The sequence below is a fragment of the Panicum hallii genome, chromosome 3, assembly GCF_002211085.1.
Source record: "Panicum hallii strain FIL2 chromosome 3, PHallii_v3.1, whole genome shotgun sequence".
Taxonomy (NCBI): Eukaryota; Viridiplantae; Streptophyta; class Magnoliopsida; order Poales; family Poaceae; genus Panicum; species Panicum hallii.
This window is the reverse complement of record NC_038044.1, coordinates 9,413,817-9,431,318: the sequence shown is the minus strand read 5'-3', so window position 1 is coordinate 9,431,318 and position 17,502 is coordinate 9,413,817. Positions and strand designations below refer to the sequence as shown.

At 44.9% G+C, this 17,502-nt stretch overlaps 3 protein-coding genes across 4 annotated transcripts; all 3 read right to left on the bottom strand.

The window, feature by feature from the left end:
* Positions 1-97: 97 nt before the first annotated feature.
* On the bottom strand, positions 98-6,285 carry LOC112886216 (diacylglycerol O-acyltransferase 1-1-like). 2 transcript variants are annotated; one of them, XM_025952032.1, is made up of 16 exons: positions 5,809-6,284; positions 5,068-5,148; positions 4,896-4,969; positions 4,733-4,808; positions 4,470-4,537; positions 4,046-4,169; positions 3,077-3,175; positions 2,856-2,957; positions 2,642-2,778; positions 2,373-2,454; positions 2,218-2,238; positions 1,611-1,673; positions 1,193-1,240; positions 934-996; positions 623-676; positions 98-540 (listed from the first exon to the last, which is right to left on the bottom strand). In XM_025952032.1, the coding sequence occupies exons 1-16, from the start codon at positions 6,208-6,210 to the stop codon at positions 445-447; spliced, it is 1,590 nt and encodes a 529-aa protein (XP_025807817.1). In that variant the 5' UTR covers positions 6,211-6,284; the 3' UTR covers positions 98-444. The 2 variants fall into 2 exon arrangements, with proteins under 2 accessions (XP_025807817.1, XP_025807818.1); XM_025952033.1 differs by lacking the exon at positions 1,193-1,240 and having other exon boundaries at positions 5,809-6,285.
* Positions 6,286-8,913: 2,628 nt separating this feature from the next.
* Positions 8,914-9,941, bottom strand: LOC112885147. The gene is made up of 2 exons (XM_025950812.1): positions 9,528-9,941; positions 8,914-9,453 (listed from the first exon to the last, which is right to left on the bottom strand). Exons 1-2 carry the CDS (start codon positions 9,939-9,941, stop codon positions 8,914-8,916), a joined length of 954 nt encoding a protein of 317 aa, XP_025806597.1.
* Positions 9,942-14,018: 4,077 nt separating this feature from the next.
* Positions 14,019-15,389, bottom strand: LOC112886215. Its single transcript, XM_025952031.1, has 3 exons — positions 15,341-15,389; positions 14,297-15,183; positions 14,019-14,202 (listed from the first exon to the last, which is right to left on the bottom strand). Exons 2-3 carry the CDS (start codon positions 15,082-15,084, stop codon positions 14,037-14,039), a joined length of 954 nt encoding a protein of 317 aa, XP_025807816.1. The 5' UTR covers positions 15,085-15,183; positions 15,341-15,389; the 3' UTR covers positions 14,019-14,036.
* Between the last annotated feature and the right edge of the window lie 2,113 nt (positions 15,390-17,502).

The following is a 17,502-nucleotide window of genomic DNA, read 5'->3' as shown; positions in this document are numbered from 1 at the left end:
AAATTAGTAGTTGATGCGTCATTTTGGTCACCATGTCTGATATTATAAACAATAAATCAAATGGAGTAGCAGATGGCATCACAGATCTACGTTCAGATTACAGACATACTTAACTTTAATCCATGCTAGACACCAAATGATGTTATACTAGCATCATGAGCAGGTGGCACTACTAGTGCAGAAAGGGGAACGATATTTCCATTACAGTTACATGTGGAACCTCACCAGAATGAAGCTTATGTACAGATACAAGAGCCAGATAAGGCTAGCTATCATACACATGATAAAATGATATACACTGGATTCCCTTGAAAAATCTGGAAGGCCGTAGCAAAGCGATAAAAAATAGATGCAGTTTTTGGGGAGTAAACACAAATTATTGCTTTTCAGATTCCATGATGGAAGAATGAAACCCGAAAAAGGACCAGCAGAAGTTTATGTTGTCTAGTTGATCCTGTTCATGACATCATGGTAATACAAGAGAACGCACATAGGCTGCCCGTAGATGCAGAAAAAGAACCAAAAGATCATGTTGCCAACCTATTGAAGATGCCACAAGTTAGAACAGATTCACATCGAAGAACAATCCTAACTGTAGCAACTTAGGAAAACATTGGCTCACCATCGTGTCTCTGAATTTATTTTTGAGGTAAGATGTCAATACGATAAGGGGAATCTGGTAAAGGGAAAAAACAAAACATGCTGTAAGAAAATGTTCACATATTAGATGAGGACTCATGATGGAGTTGTATTAGGAAACAGATATCTTCAGATGCTCATAACATAGCAGCCTATCCCTTTTTTTTTAACGGACAGGTACGGGATTGTGCCTATCTCATTGATAGCAGACTATCCAATGAATAGAAGGAGCTAATAAAGAAAAAGGAAGCATTGTTGAATATTATCAACAGCATTTGGGTTGTATCCAATTACCTGCAACATGATTCCTAAGAAAGCCCAGAACTTGAGTATGCGGCAGGGAACAGCAACACATAGCTGGTGTAAACAATTATAAAGGAATTGTATCATAATTTGCTCAAAAGAGGCTGGACTATGAAATACTGAATGGTATAAAGAGCAAACTTCACCCAAGCAATCTACAGCTTGTAAGTTCAGAAGAAAAGCATGTCAAAAGGGACAATTTAAAAACAGAAAAGTATATAACCAATGTCTGCTGCCAAAGCAAGTTTACCTCATGGAGTACAGCAGAAACAAAGAACGATATAAAAACAGCAACTTCCTGCAACAAAATTAGCACAAGTGACTCTTGTAACAGCAACAATAATAACAGCACAAAGTACTAGACGTTCACCTCCAACATAGCAGCTAGACTTTTAGTAGAGGACAGTAGACCCATACAAAAATCAACACATCCTTACTGCTAAACAAATTCAAATAATCTTTTTTGCTACTGGAATCTTTACAGGTTTATGAGTACATGAACTTTAGTTTCACTGAATATTCTTATAGTTAATTAGGAAATATAAGGAACTATGAACAAGCATTGAGTGGTCAGGACTCTACAAGGCATACATTGTAATTAAGCTACAGTTTAATCTAATGTAACTGGAAGCAACCCGAGCAAAACATTCACACAAATATCATTTTACCTTAGATATACCATTCCGCATGCAAGGAAAGTATATGTGACGAACAATCCATTTATGCACAGGCTGTGAAAATGTGGGCATTATTAGCATTTCAACAAATGAAAAAAATAGATGGATCAACAAAGAGCATTACAGAAGAATAAATCCATCAAATTCTAATTAAATCTTAGAATAGTTCTGCATAGCAAAAGTTTCAGGCCTCATTTTGAAATAAGTCCATCTTTGACCGCCTCCCCACACCCCCTGCCACAGTAGTTGTCCTCCAAGTTGGCGGTTTTTACCACCTAGGCTATGACATGTTGGGGCCCATGGGTCCAACTGTCAATCTGTCATTCTCTCTCTTTTCATGGCCCAGTTGGGGAAAAAATAACTTGGAGGAAGAACCTCTGCCATGTTATCTCAAAAAAACACTGGAAAACGGTACTAGAGTTGAGGATCAAAATTAGATAAATAGGAGAGTTGAGGTGTTTCTCAACAATTTTACAGTGGTTTGCCATTTTTTATGCTGCAGCTTTAAAATGGTTATATCTAACCCAACAGTGTATACCATGTCTGACAGTACATTCATGCTAAAAGTACTAATGCTTAAAAGAAAAGAAAGGCATACCATGTTCCATTTTCTCCAATACTAATCTCGTCCAAGTACGCCAGCACAGGCAGCAACAGCAGCAGCAAACATCATACACAACATCAGCTATGCTTACCTAGCTTCTTTTTAACACTTGAAAAAAGAAGTAATACTACAAGACAATAGTATCTCACCTCATCAATTGTTTTTGCATTCCACCAGTCTTTGTAGAATTCACGGTCACCAAAGCGAAGAATCTCAGCAAGTATATTCAACCTGTACAAATGTACAAAAGTTCAAAAGTGCAAATACACATATTTTAAAAAGGCATAATTTTCTTCCAGATCATGGAAGTCTAAGGGGAAGTACGTATATAGAGTTATAGACCGATGTTTTAATAGCTATATTCTATGGCTGGTCATCGATTTGAATTCGAATGTATAAATAGAAAAATAGAATTTACCATAGATGGAAAAGGCAATAGAACATGCAAAGCCACAGGTACACATTTGGTAATGATAGCTTCAAAACAGTCTCCACAGCATTCAATAGTCCTCCCTTCAGTGGATGTTGAGAGTTCACGACAATAGGATTTATGTACTGCAAGTTTGTAGTATCAATAAAAGATTAAGAACTGCATGAGGATATTTTACAAAACATACAGAGAAATTTCTTACTTGCTCAATAATGAATCCTTGAAGACCAGTAAATATCAAGTACAGAATAATTTGACGAATTAGCCAACCTTTTCTAATACAAGGAGTTCGAGGATAGCTTGGCTGCAAGCAAAACAAAAGCAGCACATTTCACCTTGTCAGCAACCCTTTTGCAGCTAAATAGAAACAACCAAAAAAAAAATTCTGCTTTAGATCAACATACATGATGAACAGAAAATTACCTGATAACAGAGTGTTGGAGCCATCATGAAGTATGCTAGACTCCCAAGAGTTGGAGCTTGTAAATTGTCTATGTCAGCTGCGCTGAGTTCGTTATCGACCTAACAGAGAGGGTGTGTTAATCTCAAGCAACAGCAGTTACATATATGAAAAGAACATAAGCTGTAGTAACTGAGCTGCTCATGCATGAGGCCAGGATGGACCTGGGAAATCCCACAACACCTGGCCCAACATATCAGTATTTGTTATTTTCTTATAATAACAATAATAGGATATGTTATATTCTTAAGAATAATAGTTTTAAGCATAACATATACAGATATGTGTGTCTATTTTAATTACCATTTTAAGAACCCAGTTGGGCCAACCGAAGGTCCTCAATTCCTGATTCCCAGGCCAAAGCTTGGCCCAGCACCTTGAACCGGACAAGTCCAGACTACCATGAACACTTCTAAAAGTAGCAAGGTAAAGGGTCTAATTGGGGAAATGAAGGAACATCCAGGGATGAGAGGCAGCAGATCATGAATTTTCTCAGAACTGAACCAAAGTTCATTGTAAATATTTTTATGTTAAGATTCCTTTGTTACATTAAATGTCACAAGTCACGACTCCTAAAGAATACCCAAATAGCAGCAGAAAAATCACTAAAGTAGGTAAACATATTTGGTAAGTCAAAATGATTGTAAGCCTCTTGGGTAGTATTTCAGATGTAAAGTGAAATGCCAATATCTCCTCCCCCAACGACTCTAATAGTTTGCCTCTCACAAGAAGGAATATGGATAGGTAGATTCTGTGGCAAAAGAAAATCTAAGAGTTCAATCAAGTCAAAAGCCCCTCAGGTAGTATTTCAGATGTATTTAAAAAACCAAAGTGAAAAAAAAAGCAGAATGTGAATGTCTGCTTCGTTGTGACTACGAGCTTAAAGAAAATACAGCATAAATGAAGGAAACAGTAGAACACAAGAGACATACCTTCTTGCCACTTGTGATCAATTTCCTTATATCATGGTTCGTATGTGCAAAAGATACAAGCTTCAGCCAAACAATGCAGGCAATAAACATCAACAGAAAGCCTGACAAAACTGCAGAATCACACCTGAACCAAGTTACAGAATTTGATATTAAACAAAGCAAAATGATATCATATTTGTTTAAAAGCTCTATTTCCCAAAAGGTCTGAATGTGATGTGACTTTTCATATAGGCTTATGTAGAGTCCCAAATGTCATTTAACTTTTAAAATAAGCTTATGGTAGCTTCATGCAAACTATACAGAATAATGGCACATGCAGTTTTTTCTGCTTCTATGTGCCTTCTTAATAAATTGGATCACAATATCTTGATGCAGAGCACAGTGAATAATCAATCAATATATTTCAAAGATTACATATACTTACATAAGAATTACGAGCACTGGATATACAATTTCAGCCGTTGTAAGAAAGATGTGAAGACTGGTAGCAGCCTGAAAAAAATGAACGATAAATCAATGGTATATCACTATATCAGCAACTTTTGAAGAAGCAATATAACCAAAAGACACAACTCTTTTATCAAATGCAATGAATAGTCCATATGCAATATGGACAAATGTATAAATTGTTAATGAAAATCCCTACATCAGAAAAGTAGGGTTTATAGCTAGTAGGTATCTGCGTACAGCATCAGTAATAATATTGTTGAATGCTAGCTTTTCAACTGCAAATGCACCAAGGGGGAAAACAGGTAGACTAAGGCTGAAAAAAAAAAGATAGAAAAGCTGATAAGTTTAGGGGATAATAAACCATTGAAGAAGTGGACGACATAGAAGTTTTGACTATTACCAACACATTAGCAGTGGCCAGTCGCGCAATGATGTAGCATTAAACCAAAAGCCAGATCTTATTAATAAGCCATACTGCAAAAAAAAAATCAGAAAAAGACCGCTAAAATAAATATGCTATGTGAAAGGAGGATTGATAGCTACTTGCTCGATTAAAAAAGTCTGATAAGAACCTTCATTAAGTTCTCTATAATGAGCCTGCTGTTCACAGCAACCAGAACAACGATACATAAGTTGAAAAGGCCCGCGTGACTCTGTTAGAAACAACAAAAGAGAAGTATTAGTTAACAGACATCTGATCAGCTGAATGATATTGCCCTCCAGAAACTGATATTCTGAATAAATAGTATTACAAAGATACAAAAAGATGAAACAGAAATTAGAGGAAAAGGGAGAAGAATAGCCGCATTCATTGTGGCCTCAGCATGTGAGCTGAAGCACACACATGTACTGCATTGGCTAAAATGGTGGGCTGCATAGGTTGTCTCTAAAGGCGGTCACGTGATTTGAACCCACAACGCCCAACTACCGGTACCCAACTAATAAAGTTCCTTTCTCCACACTTCACAAGAGACACCATGCCACTATTTAACTACGTTAGTTTTTTTTGAAAGGAAGTTAACTACGTTATCAAATGAAGTATACAACGAAATGAACTGTTGGGATGCTTCGTGCTTCTCGCACGCATCAGCATGATGAAATGTTTACTCCCCCTCCCAGATTTCCACCGCAAAGGCGACACCTTTATTGCACATGCACATGGAAGCTCCCCAATTTTATGGTTACAACAAAGCAGTTGAAAATCTTAACTGATGAAATCAACTAATCAAGCATGGTAAGACAGCCTCAGAGCATCAGACAATTTCGACGAACAGCTCCGCGAGGCACTGAAATGGGGAGGGCCCTGCTCTCACCTGCTTGAAGATGGCGTCCGAGCTGAGGGGGCTCTCCTTGGCCTTCCGGTGGACCGGCGCGGCCGCGCGGAAGGTGAAAGCCGAGAAGTCCACTCCCCCGGCGCCGCCGCCGCCGCCGCCGCCACCAGCCGCCTCGCCGCCGGCGGACGAAGCGTCTCCGCTGGTGTCGCGGCGGCGGGACGAGGAGGAGGGCTCGCCGGCAACGAACTCATCCCCGGAGTCGGCCGCGAAGCTGGCGCGCGCGGCCACCGAGGCGCCGGACCTCACCCGGCGGCGCAGCGCGGCCGCGAAGCGCTCGACGGCGCCCCCGCTCCCGCGGGCCGGGCGCGGCGGGCGGCGGTGGACGGCCGGCGGCGCCTCATCGGAGTCGCTCATTGGAGCGATAGGGCCTGGCTGCTCCATACCTCCCTCCCTCCTCCCTCCCTCCCTTTCCTCCGTGCGCGTGTAGGCCTCTCGATTCGGTGGAGACGAGGAGGCGACGCGGTGGTGGTGAGTGGTGACCGGTCTATGACGTAGTGTCAGCGAGGACAGCTTGGTTTACACGTTGGGCCGTGAGGTGGGGCCCACGTGTCCGTGTGCCCGGAAAGAAGAGATTCATCAGCGGCAAGATCCTTCTGTTCGTTTGTTCGTCGTTGGCTGGCGGGGTCAGGACGTCAGGTAGCGTACGGGTTAAGGAAGAGTATTGCAGGAAAAAAAGAATTTGATGTGAACATTCAAACTTTAAAATATTCAGAAGAACAAATCCAAATTCGTAATCCCCACTAAGGGTGCGTTCGCTTCCTGTGGTCTAAAGTTTAGAGGGGTCACATCAAAGAGAATCTTGTCATTTAGAAGTATTAAATAAAGTCTAATTACAAAACTAATTGTAGAACCCCAGGGCTAATTCGCGAGACGAATCTAATGAGGTATATTAGTCCATGATTAGCGGATGATTACTGTAGCATTACTGTGGCAAATTATGGATTAATTAGGCTCATTAAATTTGTCTCGTGAATTAGCATCCATATGTGCAAAAAAATTTGTAATTAGACTTTATTTAATACTTCTAAATGACAAGATTCTCTTTGATGTGATGGATCTAAAATTTAGAGGGTAGAAAACGAACACACTCTAAGAGCATCTTGAGCGGATTCCTATTTCCCAATTCAACTATCATATTAGAAAAATTTATATAAAAATTGTGCTCTGTAGATCCTCTTTATCTTTTTTTTCTTTAATAATTATTAAGACAAACCAACATTCCACCCCAAACTCTCCCCAAATAGAAAAAGAAAATAGAGGGAGAGTTTCAACTCTCCCAACACAGTAGTTAGCTTAATATAAGATTATTAGGTAACTGCAAAATAACTCTTCCAATAACCATGATAAAATTATTAAAATAAAATTTTATTGAAAAGCTATTGGAGATGCTCTAACCACTCCAGGGGCGTGTGAGGCAACCGGAGGTTCAAATCCCTGCACAGTTTGCCTCTACTCCCTCGTGTCCAACAAACATCGTATGGATATGTGCACTATATAGAAAAGCAAACAATACGCGCATAAATGTTCATATACGTCCATGAATACTCACCGCTAATAGTAGGGTGGTCATTAATCGAGAGGTCGATTTTTTCGGACAATTAATGTGAACGCAATGTGATAGCGAATTCCTATGAGATTTTAAGATTTTAGGAAATAAATTAACAACCAGATTTAGAGAAGGCGCCGGAGAGTCAGGAGTGGAGGACAGGGACTAGGGAGGAGGAGAGGCGGCGGAGACACTATTGGGGCGTGATTGGTTGTCTTCCCGGCAGAGCCTGGCTCGCACCAGGGAGCCAGGCCGGCAAGGGCCAGGTTGAGTGCATGCAAGAGGGTCGTGATTGGTTCCCTTCCCAGCTCAGCCAGGTTCTCGGGAGATGGTGTTTGGTTGCATGGTTGCACACAGATTTGAAATGGGAGATGCAATGCTAGTTTAATTGGTTGCCTGTTACAAGCTGTTGCAGTCACTCCTTGCATGCAGATGGTGAGGTTACCACCTGCTTATGTAATAAGGCCAAATAACAGCATACTTGAAGCAACTATTACATACATTTTAAAACTAAGAATAAATAATGATTATAGACTTATTGCAGCCTCAAGTGGTAAGAATAGTTTACAGAACTAAGCAATCTTCTAAAAAAGGAAGATGATACAAATCAAAATAAAAATGATTAGAGCTTCAGCTAAGATTATTACATCTTTCCAGGAACTACTTTTAGTTGGATGACTAACTGATCTACTAAACTCCATCTTTTCATCACAATAAAATGCTGCAGAAGCATCATCTTCCTGGAACATCATTGGCATATGGGCACCAGCTCAGAACAAATGAGCAAAAGCCATCAGCTTGTAACAAATGAGAAGAAAATAATCATCATTGGCAAAAGGGCATCAGCTCAGAAATAATGACAAGAAAATAATGATCATTGGCAAAAGGGCATCAGCTCAGAAATAATGACAAGAAAATAATGATCATTGGCATAAGGGCATCAGCTCAGAAATAATGAGAAGAAAATAATGATCATTGGCATAAGGGCATCAGCTCAGAAATAATGACAAGAAAATAATGATCATTGGCAAAAGGGCATCAGCTCAGAAATAATGACAAGAAAATAATGATCATTGGCATAAGGGCATCAGCTCAGAACTAACAGAAGCAATAATCATCATAGGCAACAAAGCATCAGCTCAGTTTTTTGCCACAGCAACAGCACATTACAAATCCATCAGAATAGCATCACAAGTTTTTGCCACTAATTTCTATGCTGGCCAAATATACATATATAGATATATAAGTTGCCACTAGTAGATGCAACAGAATAGCACCAGGGAGAACCAAAAGGTGAGAATAGCACCAGGGAGAACCACCATCTGGAAGCAGCAGCCTGGCAAGAACCATCAGGTAGAGGAAGCATGGGAACAACACCAGCCTTAGCCCACAAATGAAGCCAGCAATAGATATGGCAATATTAGAGCAAGCCTAAATGGGAGGCACCTCGACAGCACAAGCCTGACCCCCACAAAAGCAGCAGCCATCAGTATAGATGGCACCAAAAGTTGGAGCAACAACCACTGGCAGTAGGCCACCTACAGAGAGTAGTGCTTGGCCAAGAAAGTTTTCAGCCACAGCACACGATGTGACTCATTCATCTTGACAAAAGCACCCCCCTGAGCCCTGTTATCCAGAAGGTGAGAATAGGCCACAATCAGGGCCTCCTCGCTAAAGCCGGGCATGAACATGACAGCCTCGTATAGGTCAGGATGCTCATCTTGCGCCTTGGTCTCACGAATAGCATCAGCTACATTGTTAACAGCAGCAGCCATGCTAGTCATGATAGTGATGTCCTCATCACTTAAAGAGAATCTCTTCCTCTTATTGCCAGCCGAAGAACCACTACCACTGCCACCCCCACCTCCTTCCTGTTTTTTCCCCACCTCTTCAAACAGCTTGCCAATATCATCTTCTAGATGCTTTAGAGAGCTCTCAGCAAAATCAGAGGGGGAGCCCAAAGCCTCACTAGAGCCCATGGCAAATTTGCCAGTGGCACACCCAGTGCCGAAGATAACTTCCATGTACTGGTAATTCTCAATTGGCTTGTTAAGCAGGTCAGCATCCTTGGGGTGTGCCTAAGATTATGCATTAGTTGGATAAGAGAGTGTGAAAAAGTATTATCTAACTGAACTGCATTAATCCTATATACCTTGACATGCCCGTTGTAGTGCTCCTCTTCTAAAGTTATCATGAAGTTATCCTCATCCCACAAGGACCCACTAAGGTCTCTAAGCTTTGACACCCTCGTCCACCTCTGCCTCCATTTGCGCAAGTGATTGTACACTTGCTGTCCAGTGACCTCGTTGCCACTAAACTCTTTAAGTTCCCTGGCAACTTGGTTTAAGTGGACCTCCTTAAAACCTTTATCAGTCCTAACACCAGTGGAGATGAGAAGGCAGAAGCGGCGAAGCACAAATGAGGACATGACAGAGGTCCACCTCATGGCTTGCCTCCCTGGCTGCCCAGCGGCAACAGCAGCAGCAACAGGCTGGACACCATCATGGCCGATGGCGTCAACAGCCGCAGCTATCTGGCTACCAGCCTGGGCAAAAGCAGCAGGCATTTCGTGTTCCATATCCTAAGGATAATGTTCCAACCAAAATCAGAAAAATAGCACTAATATCATCACAGCTGAATGCCCAATTGCCTCAGAAAAATAGCACTAATATCATCACAGTTGAATGCCCAATTGCCTCAGAAAAATAGCACTAACATCATCACAGCTGAATGCCCAATTGCCTCAGGAAAATAACACTAATATCATCACAGCTGAATGCCCAATTGCCTCAGAAAAATAGCACTAATATCATCACAGTTGAATGCCCAATTGCCTCAGATTAATAGCATAAATATCATCACAGCTGATTGCCCAAGTGCCTCAGATTAATAGAAAGTAATAGCATCATTGCAAAAATACCCAAGTGCCTCAGATTAACAGAAACTAATAGCATCATTGCAAAAATACCCAAGTGCCTCAGATTAACAGAAAGTAATAGCATCATTGCAAAAATACCCAAGTGCCTCAGATTAACAGAAAGTAATAGCATCATTGCAAAAATACCCAAGTGCCTCAGATTAACAGAAAGTAATAGCATCATTGCAAAAATACCCAAGTGACTCAGATTAACAGAAAGTAATAGCATCATTGCAAAAATACCCAAGTGCCTTAGATTAACAGAAAGTAATAGCATCATTGCAAAAATACCCAAGTGCCTTAGATTAACAGAAAGTAATAGCATCATTGCAAAAATACCCAAGTGCCTCAGATTAATAGAAAGTAATAGCCAAGTACTGATACAACAATAAGAGAGTACAATATTACTAGTACATGATCAGAATCAAATAAAGTACTGATACAGCAATAGAATCAGAATCTAAATATGAGACATGCCCCTATTTGCCCACATTTGATTGGCCCATTCATCTCTAAGTGCAGCCCAGGCAGAATTATCGTCCATGTGAACTCCATGGCCATTGGTTGAGTTATTGTTGGGCACCCATGTAGACTCAGCAGGGATAACCTCATCTACACCATGCCCAAGTATCCAGTTATGTAAAATGCAACATGCAAGCACCAACTTCACTTGTGTCTTGTATGGATGAAACGGTTTGTTGTCAATTATACGAAACCGATTTTTGAAACCCCCAAAGCCCCTCTCGATGGTTACTCTCAGACTAGAGTGCCTCAGATTGAATAACTCCCTTGCATTGGTTGGATAATTTCTACCACCATACTCATTTAGGTGATATCTAGTGCCCCTGTAGGGAGGTAGAAAACCAGGGCGACATGCGTATCCAGCATCAACTAGATAGAATTTTCCTATCAAAATTGTAAACATGTATTAGGTCTATTGGATCTACCTTGCATTTTCAATATATTTGACCAATTTGTATATAGTTACCTTCTGGGACAACTAATCCATCATGTCTCTCTATGGCATCAGCTAGTATGGTAGCATCATGGGCTGACCCCTCCCAACCAGCCAATACATAGGTAAATTTCAAATCAAAGTCAATTGCAGCGAGCACATTCTGAGTAGGGTAGTGCTTCCTGCCCCGGAAAGCAGCTTGCATCTTTCTTGGGACTCTAGCATGAATATGGGTTCCATCTATTGCTCCCACACAATCCTAAAGATCAATGGCCAAATTATTTGTTACAAATTAAGTTAAATTAGGAACTAGTACATCAAATGGAATTATTAGTACCTTGAAATATGGGTACCATCTGTGGCTGTTTCTTATCTTAAGGGGTGTCTCACTGGATGGAGGCCTAATCATCTCTTGCCTCAGCTCCCCAATGGCATACAACACCTCTTTAAAATATCTACTTACAGTCTCAACAGACCTCCTCCAGGTTTGGTGAATAACTCTAAAACGTTGGTTATGGCCAACCACATGAAGAAACATGGCAACTTGCTCTTCCACACTGCTATGTATGCTATCTCTAAGCAGGTTTCTATGCCTAAGCAACTCGCACAGACGAAAAAAAAGGAGTCTTCTCATACGAAGCATGTTTACACACTCAACATCATTACAATTGTAAATTAGGTTCAGGTTTCTTTGCCTCTCTTCATCCATAACACTCATTGGGGCATAAGTAATGCTGGGACATGAATGTTGGACCATCCTAATTCTACTTAACATGAATGCATACATAGCAGTGATAAGAGCAACAGCTTGAACAATAAGAATGCGTCTCTGCTCTTCAAAAGCCATCTATACAAACAAATAACAACGACTCAGGAAGGGAAGACTTGGGTATTTTTGCTCATAAAAACAAATAACACAGGCATAAAAATAAATATCATCACAGGCATGGGTATTTTTGCTCATACAAACAAACATCATCACAGGCATGGGTATTTTTGCTCATACAAACAAACATCATCACAGGCAAGGGTATTTTGCTCAGAAAAACATGCATGTACATCACAGGCATTAGTATTTTGCTCAGACAAGTATTGTATCACAAATCAGAGAGGGGAAGGGAGGGGGGGGGTGAATACCGCCGCAACCGCAGTGGAATCAGCCAAGATCCAGGCCACCAACAGACCAGAACGGAAGGGAGGGGCAGATCTGCAAGTGCACAAAAGAAATAAGTTACAAATCGAAGGAAAATACTCAAATCGAAAGGGGAAATGGAGATCTTGCCTCGTAGGAAGGGGGTGCCCAGATCTAGCTACCTGCGAGGAACAAAAGAGAGAGTTCTTCGTGAGAGTGGAGGATGGGACTCGACAAAGAGAGAGTGGAGGACGGGAAGGGAGAGAGGACCGGAACCCTAACCTCCGTCGGAGAATGGCGAGCGCGGCGGGAACGAGGACGCGGTAGGGATATATACCCACGCGAGCTTGGCGGGAAAGGAGCGGTAACCCTAGCCATTGGCGGGAGAACGACGGGAGCGCGCGAGCGCGCGCCCGGCGGCCGTCGCCTGCACAAGCGGAGCCTGGCTCCCGGGAGAAGCTCGATTTGGGCGTATCTCTGGAGCCTGGCCGAGAGGGGCCTTTTGCATCCGCGCAGCCTGGCCGAGGGGGTGGACCAGGAAACCAAACACGCGGAGCCTGCATCCGACGGGGCTGGTTGAGCTGCATGCAGCCAACCAAACACGCCCTTGGCAATCAGAATGTTCGGGTGAGACATCTCCAGGGTACGGCCGCTAGAGGATGGAAAAGCTCGGGAGTAAATGGATTAAGAGAAGAAAAGATCCAGTCATCCAGAGGTTAAAGAAGCACATGGTTCGTTGATCAACATCGGTGGACTGTTCTTTGTCAACTGAAGAATAGCATTATTTTTTTCTTATCTTGGAATGAGGAGCGTGATCGGCAATGCCACCGCAAGGGTCATAGGCAGCTACGGATGCTTGAATTGGAGGCAAGTTAGAGCCAGAGAGGTTAAGAGGCACTGGATCATTAGATTTATAGCTAGGGCATCTTCAAGAGTCTAGCTATCCTGGCTTGGCTAGCTAGAAAAAAGAAATACCTTAAAAAGCTAGATCCAACAGGCTCTACAAAGATCTCCCTCGCTATCTCCCTAGCCATCCCCGCTATCTCGCTCGGCAAAGGTTCCGAGCCGAGGGGCTCGGCATCTTCTCCTCTTGCGCGCTCCACCGTCGCCTCTCGCTCCCGTGCGCTCCGCTGTCACCCCTCGCTTGCCGTGGAGGACACGCCACTACTGCGGAGAACGCGCCCCTACCTGCCGTGGAGTCCGGAGTGAGCGAGGAGGAGGAATCAGCGGCAGCGGGAGGTTTGGGCTGGGTGTTGCTGCCGCCATGGATGGGGAGCAGAAGGAGGAGGGGGGAGTGCATGACGTTGTGGGGCACGTATCGGTGAGTTGGAGGAGAGGAGAGAGAAATGTTGGATACGAAGAGTGAGATTTAGCTAGTCTATTGGATTGTAGCTAAATATAGAGAGAATCTTAACTAAATGGAAATATAAAGAGTAAGATTTGCCTAGATTTTTGAAGATGCTCCTGTAATTTAAAATGTTAGATAATGCACACACAGATCCGTTAAGAAACTCGTACCAATCCTGAATCCGCTGCTATGCCTACCCATACATGTACAGATCACATGCATCCTTCTCCTTTTCAGGGAAAAAAATAATGACGAGTTCATTTCACTGTACATCGCGCGCGCAGCCCCTTACTTCCCGCCAAGTTCAAATTAAAGCCACCATTTGCATTGGCAGCCGCAGCCGCAGCACAAGCAGCAGCGAGGCCACCACGACGGCGCTGCCGACGGCAAGCAGCATCCTAACTCGCACCACCCAGCCGCCGGGGCATTCGTTTCCGACGCCGGAGCCTTCTCCTCCTCCATGGCAACCTCAAGCCTGCAAATCAACCACAGACTTTCACGCGTCAGGACGATGACGGCGGCGACGAGCTAAAGGAACCACGCATCCAGCCAACGACGGGGTCACGTACGTCACGACGGAGTGCTTGCCGGTGGAGACGCTCTCGGTGGTGGCGAACCTGACGGACTTCCTGGTCTTGCCGCCGGCGTCGGTGCACCTGGCGCAGTCGTGCCTCACGCACAGTCCCCCTGAGCGCACCGACGACGATTCAGAGAGGGACGGCAGCCTCAGGGGCGCCTCGCGCCCGGTGGGGAAGCTGGGGAACCCCGCGGCGTCGTAGTACAGGTCCGCGTACATCGCGCCGAGGTCGCCAGAGGAGTGGCTGAGCTGGATGCTGAAGAGCGACTCGTTGGAGGTGACGCTCCAGTCGCCGGGGCTCGCCGTCGACCGCGTCCGGAACATGGACGACGGGAGCCGCTTGGGGTCGTACGCGGCGGCGCCGCCCTCGGGCCTCTGATGCTGCGCCATCATCGTCTGGACCGCGGGCGCCCGCGTCGTGGGCTCGAAGTCCAGGAACTCGGCGCCGGGGTCGGACGCCTCGATGTGGAAGAAGCTCTCGTAGGACGAGGTGGAGGAGATGGATGAGAGCTCGCCGAACTCGGGCACCACGAAGGGGATGCTCTCGGACGACAGCTTGTTGGACGCCGGGAGGTAGTTGGTGGACGAGGATGAGGTGGAGAGCGTCGGCGACGCGGCGGGCGACGAGAAGGAGGTGGAGGTGGAGGCGGAGAGCCTGCGGTCGTGGCGCGCGACGGGCTCCTTGCGGGCGCAGGCGCAGGCGGACATCTGCCTCCTCAGCATGGCCGCCGCCTCGGGCGTGGCGCCGGACCCGGAGTCCTGGTCCGGCGGGGGCGCCATTGTCACGAGCGACCCGTGGTCGCGGTCGTGGCCGATCCCCGCTCGCCGCCGCGCCCGCTCCGGATCAGATCCGCGGATGGCGGCGAGGGCGCCACGGATCTGCGCCCCGCTCGATCGGGATTATTTGGCATCAGCAACATTGGAAAAATCAATCTTTTTTTTTGCGGGTAGGAAGAAATCAATCTTGATCGGCGAATGTTACAAAAAGATGCAAGATTGTTCAAGCAACACGTTGGATCAGTCGGATCCTTCTTACCTGAGAAGAAAAGAGCGGACTTGGACATGGAGGAGCGGGGGCGACGGCCGGAGCTCGGCGGCCGGGAAAGAAACGGAGCTCCGACAAGGGGAACGGCCGGCCATGTCTCGGTTTTATACGCGTCTAGGAGAGGACGGAGCTGGCTGACGCGGCCGGTAATCGCCGGCCGTTTCGGCTGGAAGCGAAGCTACTTTTGGGCTTTTGGCCGGACCCGACGCGCGCAAGGCGTCAGAATTAACCGACGACCAACCGAAGCCAAGCCATGGCACGCGTGCTCGCGACATCCTGGACTGGCCGATCGACCTCGCTCCGTGCCGCCCAAAATAAGGCTCGTGGCCGGTGGCCGCGCGCACCGCCGGAAGGAAGGCGGAGCGTTTGCACGCGCGCGTGGCCGCGAGTGGTGTGTCGTTTGGCGTGGGAAACGTGAGGATCGCCGCCGCTCTTCGCCACCGCACGCGGACGGACGGGCCTCCTTGGCCCTCAGTCCTTGCCCCACAAGCGCCGCCCGTGGCACACACCAACCCTCCATGTAAGCCGGGGGAGAGTAAACTCCCCGGTCCCCGCCGACGCAACGCAACCCTCGGCACCACTTGGGCCCGTCCGCTTTCCTCTGGCATGCGCCGGTTAAGCTTAAGCCCAGCTGCCTAATTTGGCCCATCGGCGTGGAACTGGCCCGTAGAGCATACATTTTTCCTAGCCCAACACAGAGCTTTTCGGACAAACCGATCCATCAGGCTCGCTTGACGCTTCCTGTAATTATAGGTAAAACAACTCCTTGAAAATATACTGAGTGCCATGGCAATAATGTTCATGCCTTGTAATAATTTTAAGAAGAGAATGGAAGTATCTCCATCCTCTTCTTAAATTTTTCTTGATAAAATGTACATGCATGACCTTTCATATCTAAACAAGTAAAGCATTTCCTTTCAGATCACGAGTTCTGGCCGCATGCAAATTCATGCCTATAGATCGCTTCTAGAAGTGCAGCCATCAGTTGCTAGCTACCGATAAAGCAGAGGAGTGCCTCTTGTACTTCCAGCTTCGTTGCAGCCTGGAATGTTTATCTAGCCTAGCTTGGATAAAAAGGCATGCGCTGCATCAGAAAATGGCAAACGTTGCCAACTCGAGACAACGCGGATTCTAGTTGGCAACGTGCTAAGTAAGAGTCAGCAGAACCTCTTCATCAGGAGCATACTAAATTGGAATACAATCTAATTACGAAAAGGAAACTTTCAAGATAATTGATTAAAAGCGCTCCTGCCTTGCTTCTAACGAGGTCGACGTGACAGGCATTTCTTGCTTAGAGACGCTTTGCTTCGGGATCGACTCTCCTGATGGGCACCATTACCCATTTCTTCTAGAAGCTGTAGCTGAAAATTTTTGTTTCTTGGAGTACCTGGAGATTTATGCGCGTCAAAGAACTTGTATGTTTGTATAGCTGATCCTTAGCTAGTTCAAGCTGTTACCAGTTGACTACACACTGTTTGACATCTAGCAAATGCTAGAATATGGTTTCGAAAAGTTCTGGATTTCAAACGTCTACCAAGTTTTACAACACATTGTACCAGACGTCAGACTAGAGAGATACAGAGTATTGACCAGGTTTAATTTCTCCGCAAACAAACCAAGCTCACACTTGTCATATATGCGCGAAAAACAGCCTATATATGGCTGGTTCAGACGAAAAGAGAACGACCTGAATCTGAATAATCTATGTCCCATTGGGATACCTGAACTAACTTACAATTTAACACGTTCTGAAATTACTTCATCAATGGTTGTTATGCGCTATGGATCTTTTCCACTCTCAACATTTCCACCTGTGGATCTCTCTACCGATCTCTGTGGTGGTATTGAACACTTGGGCATTCTCCAACTTGTTTGTAACTTTGTTGAGACCTAACCAATCTCTCCCATCATGTATAATTTATAATACAAAAAGTTTGAATCCAAAAGCTTTTGTTAGGATTTGATTCTTAAAACCAAGCAGGGATCCCTGAGGCAGCTAGCAAAGCCCACACACACCTAACCCAATTCATGCGTGATTTGATTCTATGGCCCTGTTTGGGACAGCTGGAACTTGTTCAGAAGCCAGCTGGCCGGAGAAGCAGCCGGTTGAAGAAGCAGCTGGTCACAGAAGTTACATGTTTGGCAGACTGCTT

What these genes read in the sequence shown, in the direction of transcription:
- LOC112886215 (XM_025952031.1), bottom strand. Translation starts at nt 15,084, where the DNA reads ATGGCGCCCCCGCCGGACCAGGACTCCGGGTCCGGCGCCACGCCCGAG. An exon ending in GGCAAGCACTCCGTCGTGAC is followed by an intron (nt 14,203 to 14,296) that starts GTACGTGACCCC and finishes GTTGATTTGCAG; the next exon opens with GCTTGAGGTTGCCATGGAGG.
- LOC112886216 (XM_025952032.1), bottom strand. Translation starts at nt 6,210, where the DNA reads ATGGAGCAGCCAGGCCCTATCGCTCCAATGAGCGACTCCGATGAGGCG. An exon ending in CCAGTGCTCGTAATTCTTAT is followed by an intron (nt 4,170 to 4,469) that starts GTAAGTATATGT and finishes AACTTGGTTCAG; the next exon opens with GTGTGATTCTGCAGTTTTGT. An exon ending in TTTCTGCTGTACTCCATGAG is followed by an intron (nt 997 to 1,192) that starts GTAAACTTGCTT and finishes TGTTTACACCAG; the next exon opens with CTATGTGTTGCTGTTCCCTG.
- LOC112885147 (XM_025950812.1), bottom strand. Translation starts at nt 9,941, where the DNA reads ATGCCTGCTGCTTTTGCCCAGGCTGGTAGCCAGATAGCTGCGGCTGTT. An exon ending in ACTACAACGGGCATGTCAAG is followed by an intron (nt 9,454 to 9,527) that starts GTATATAGGATT and finishes GCATAATCTTAG; the next exon opens with GCACACCCCAAGGATGCTGA.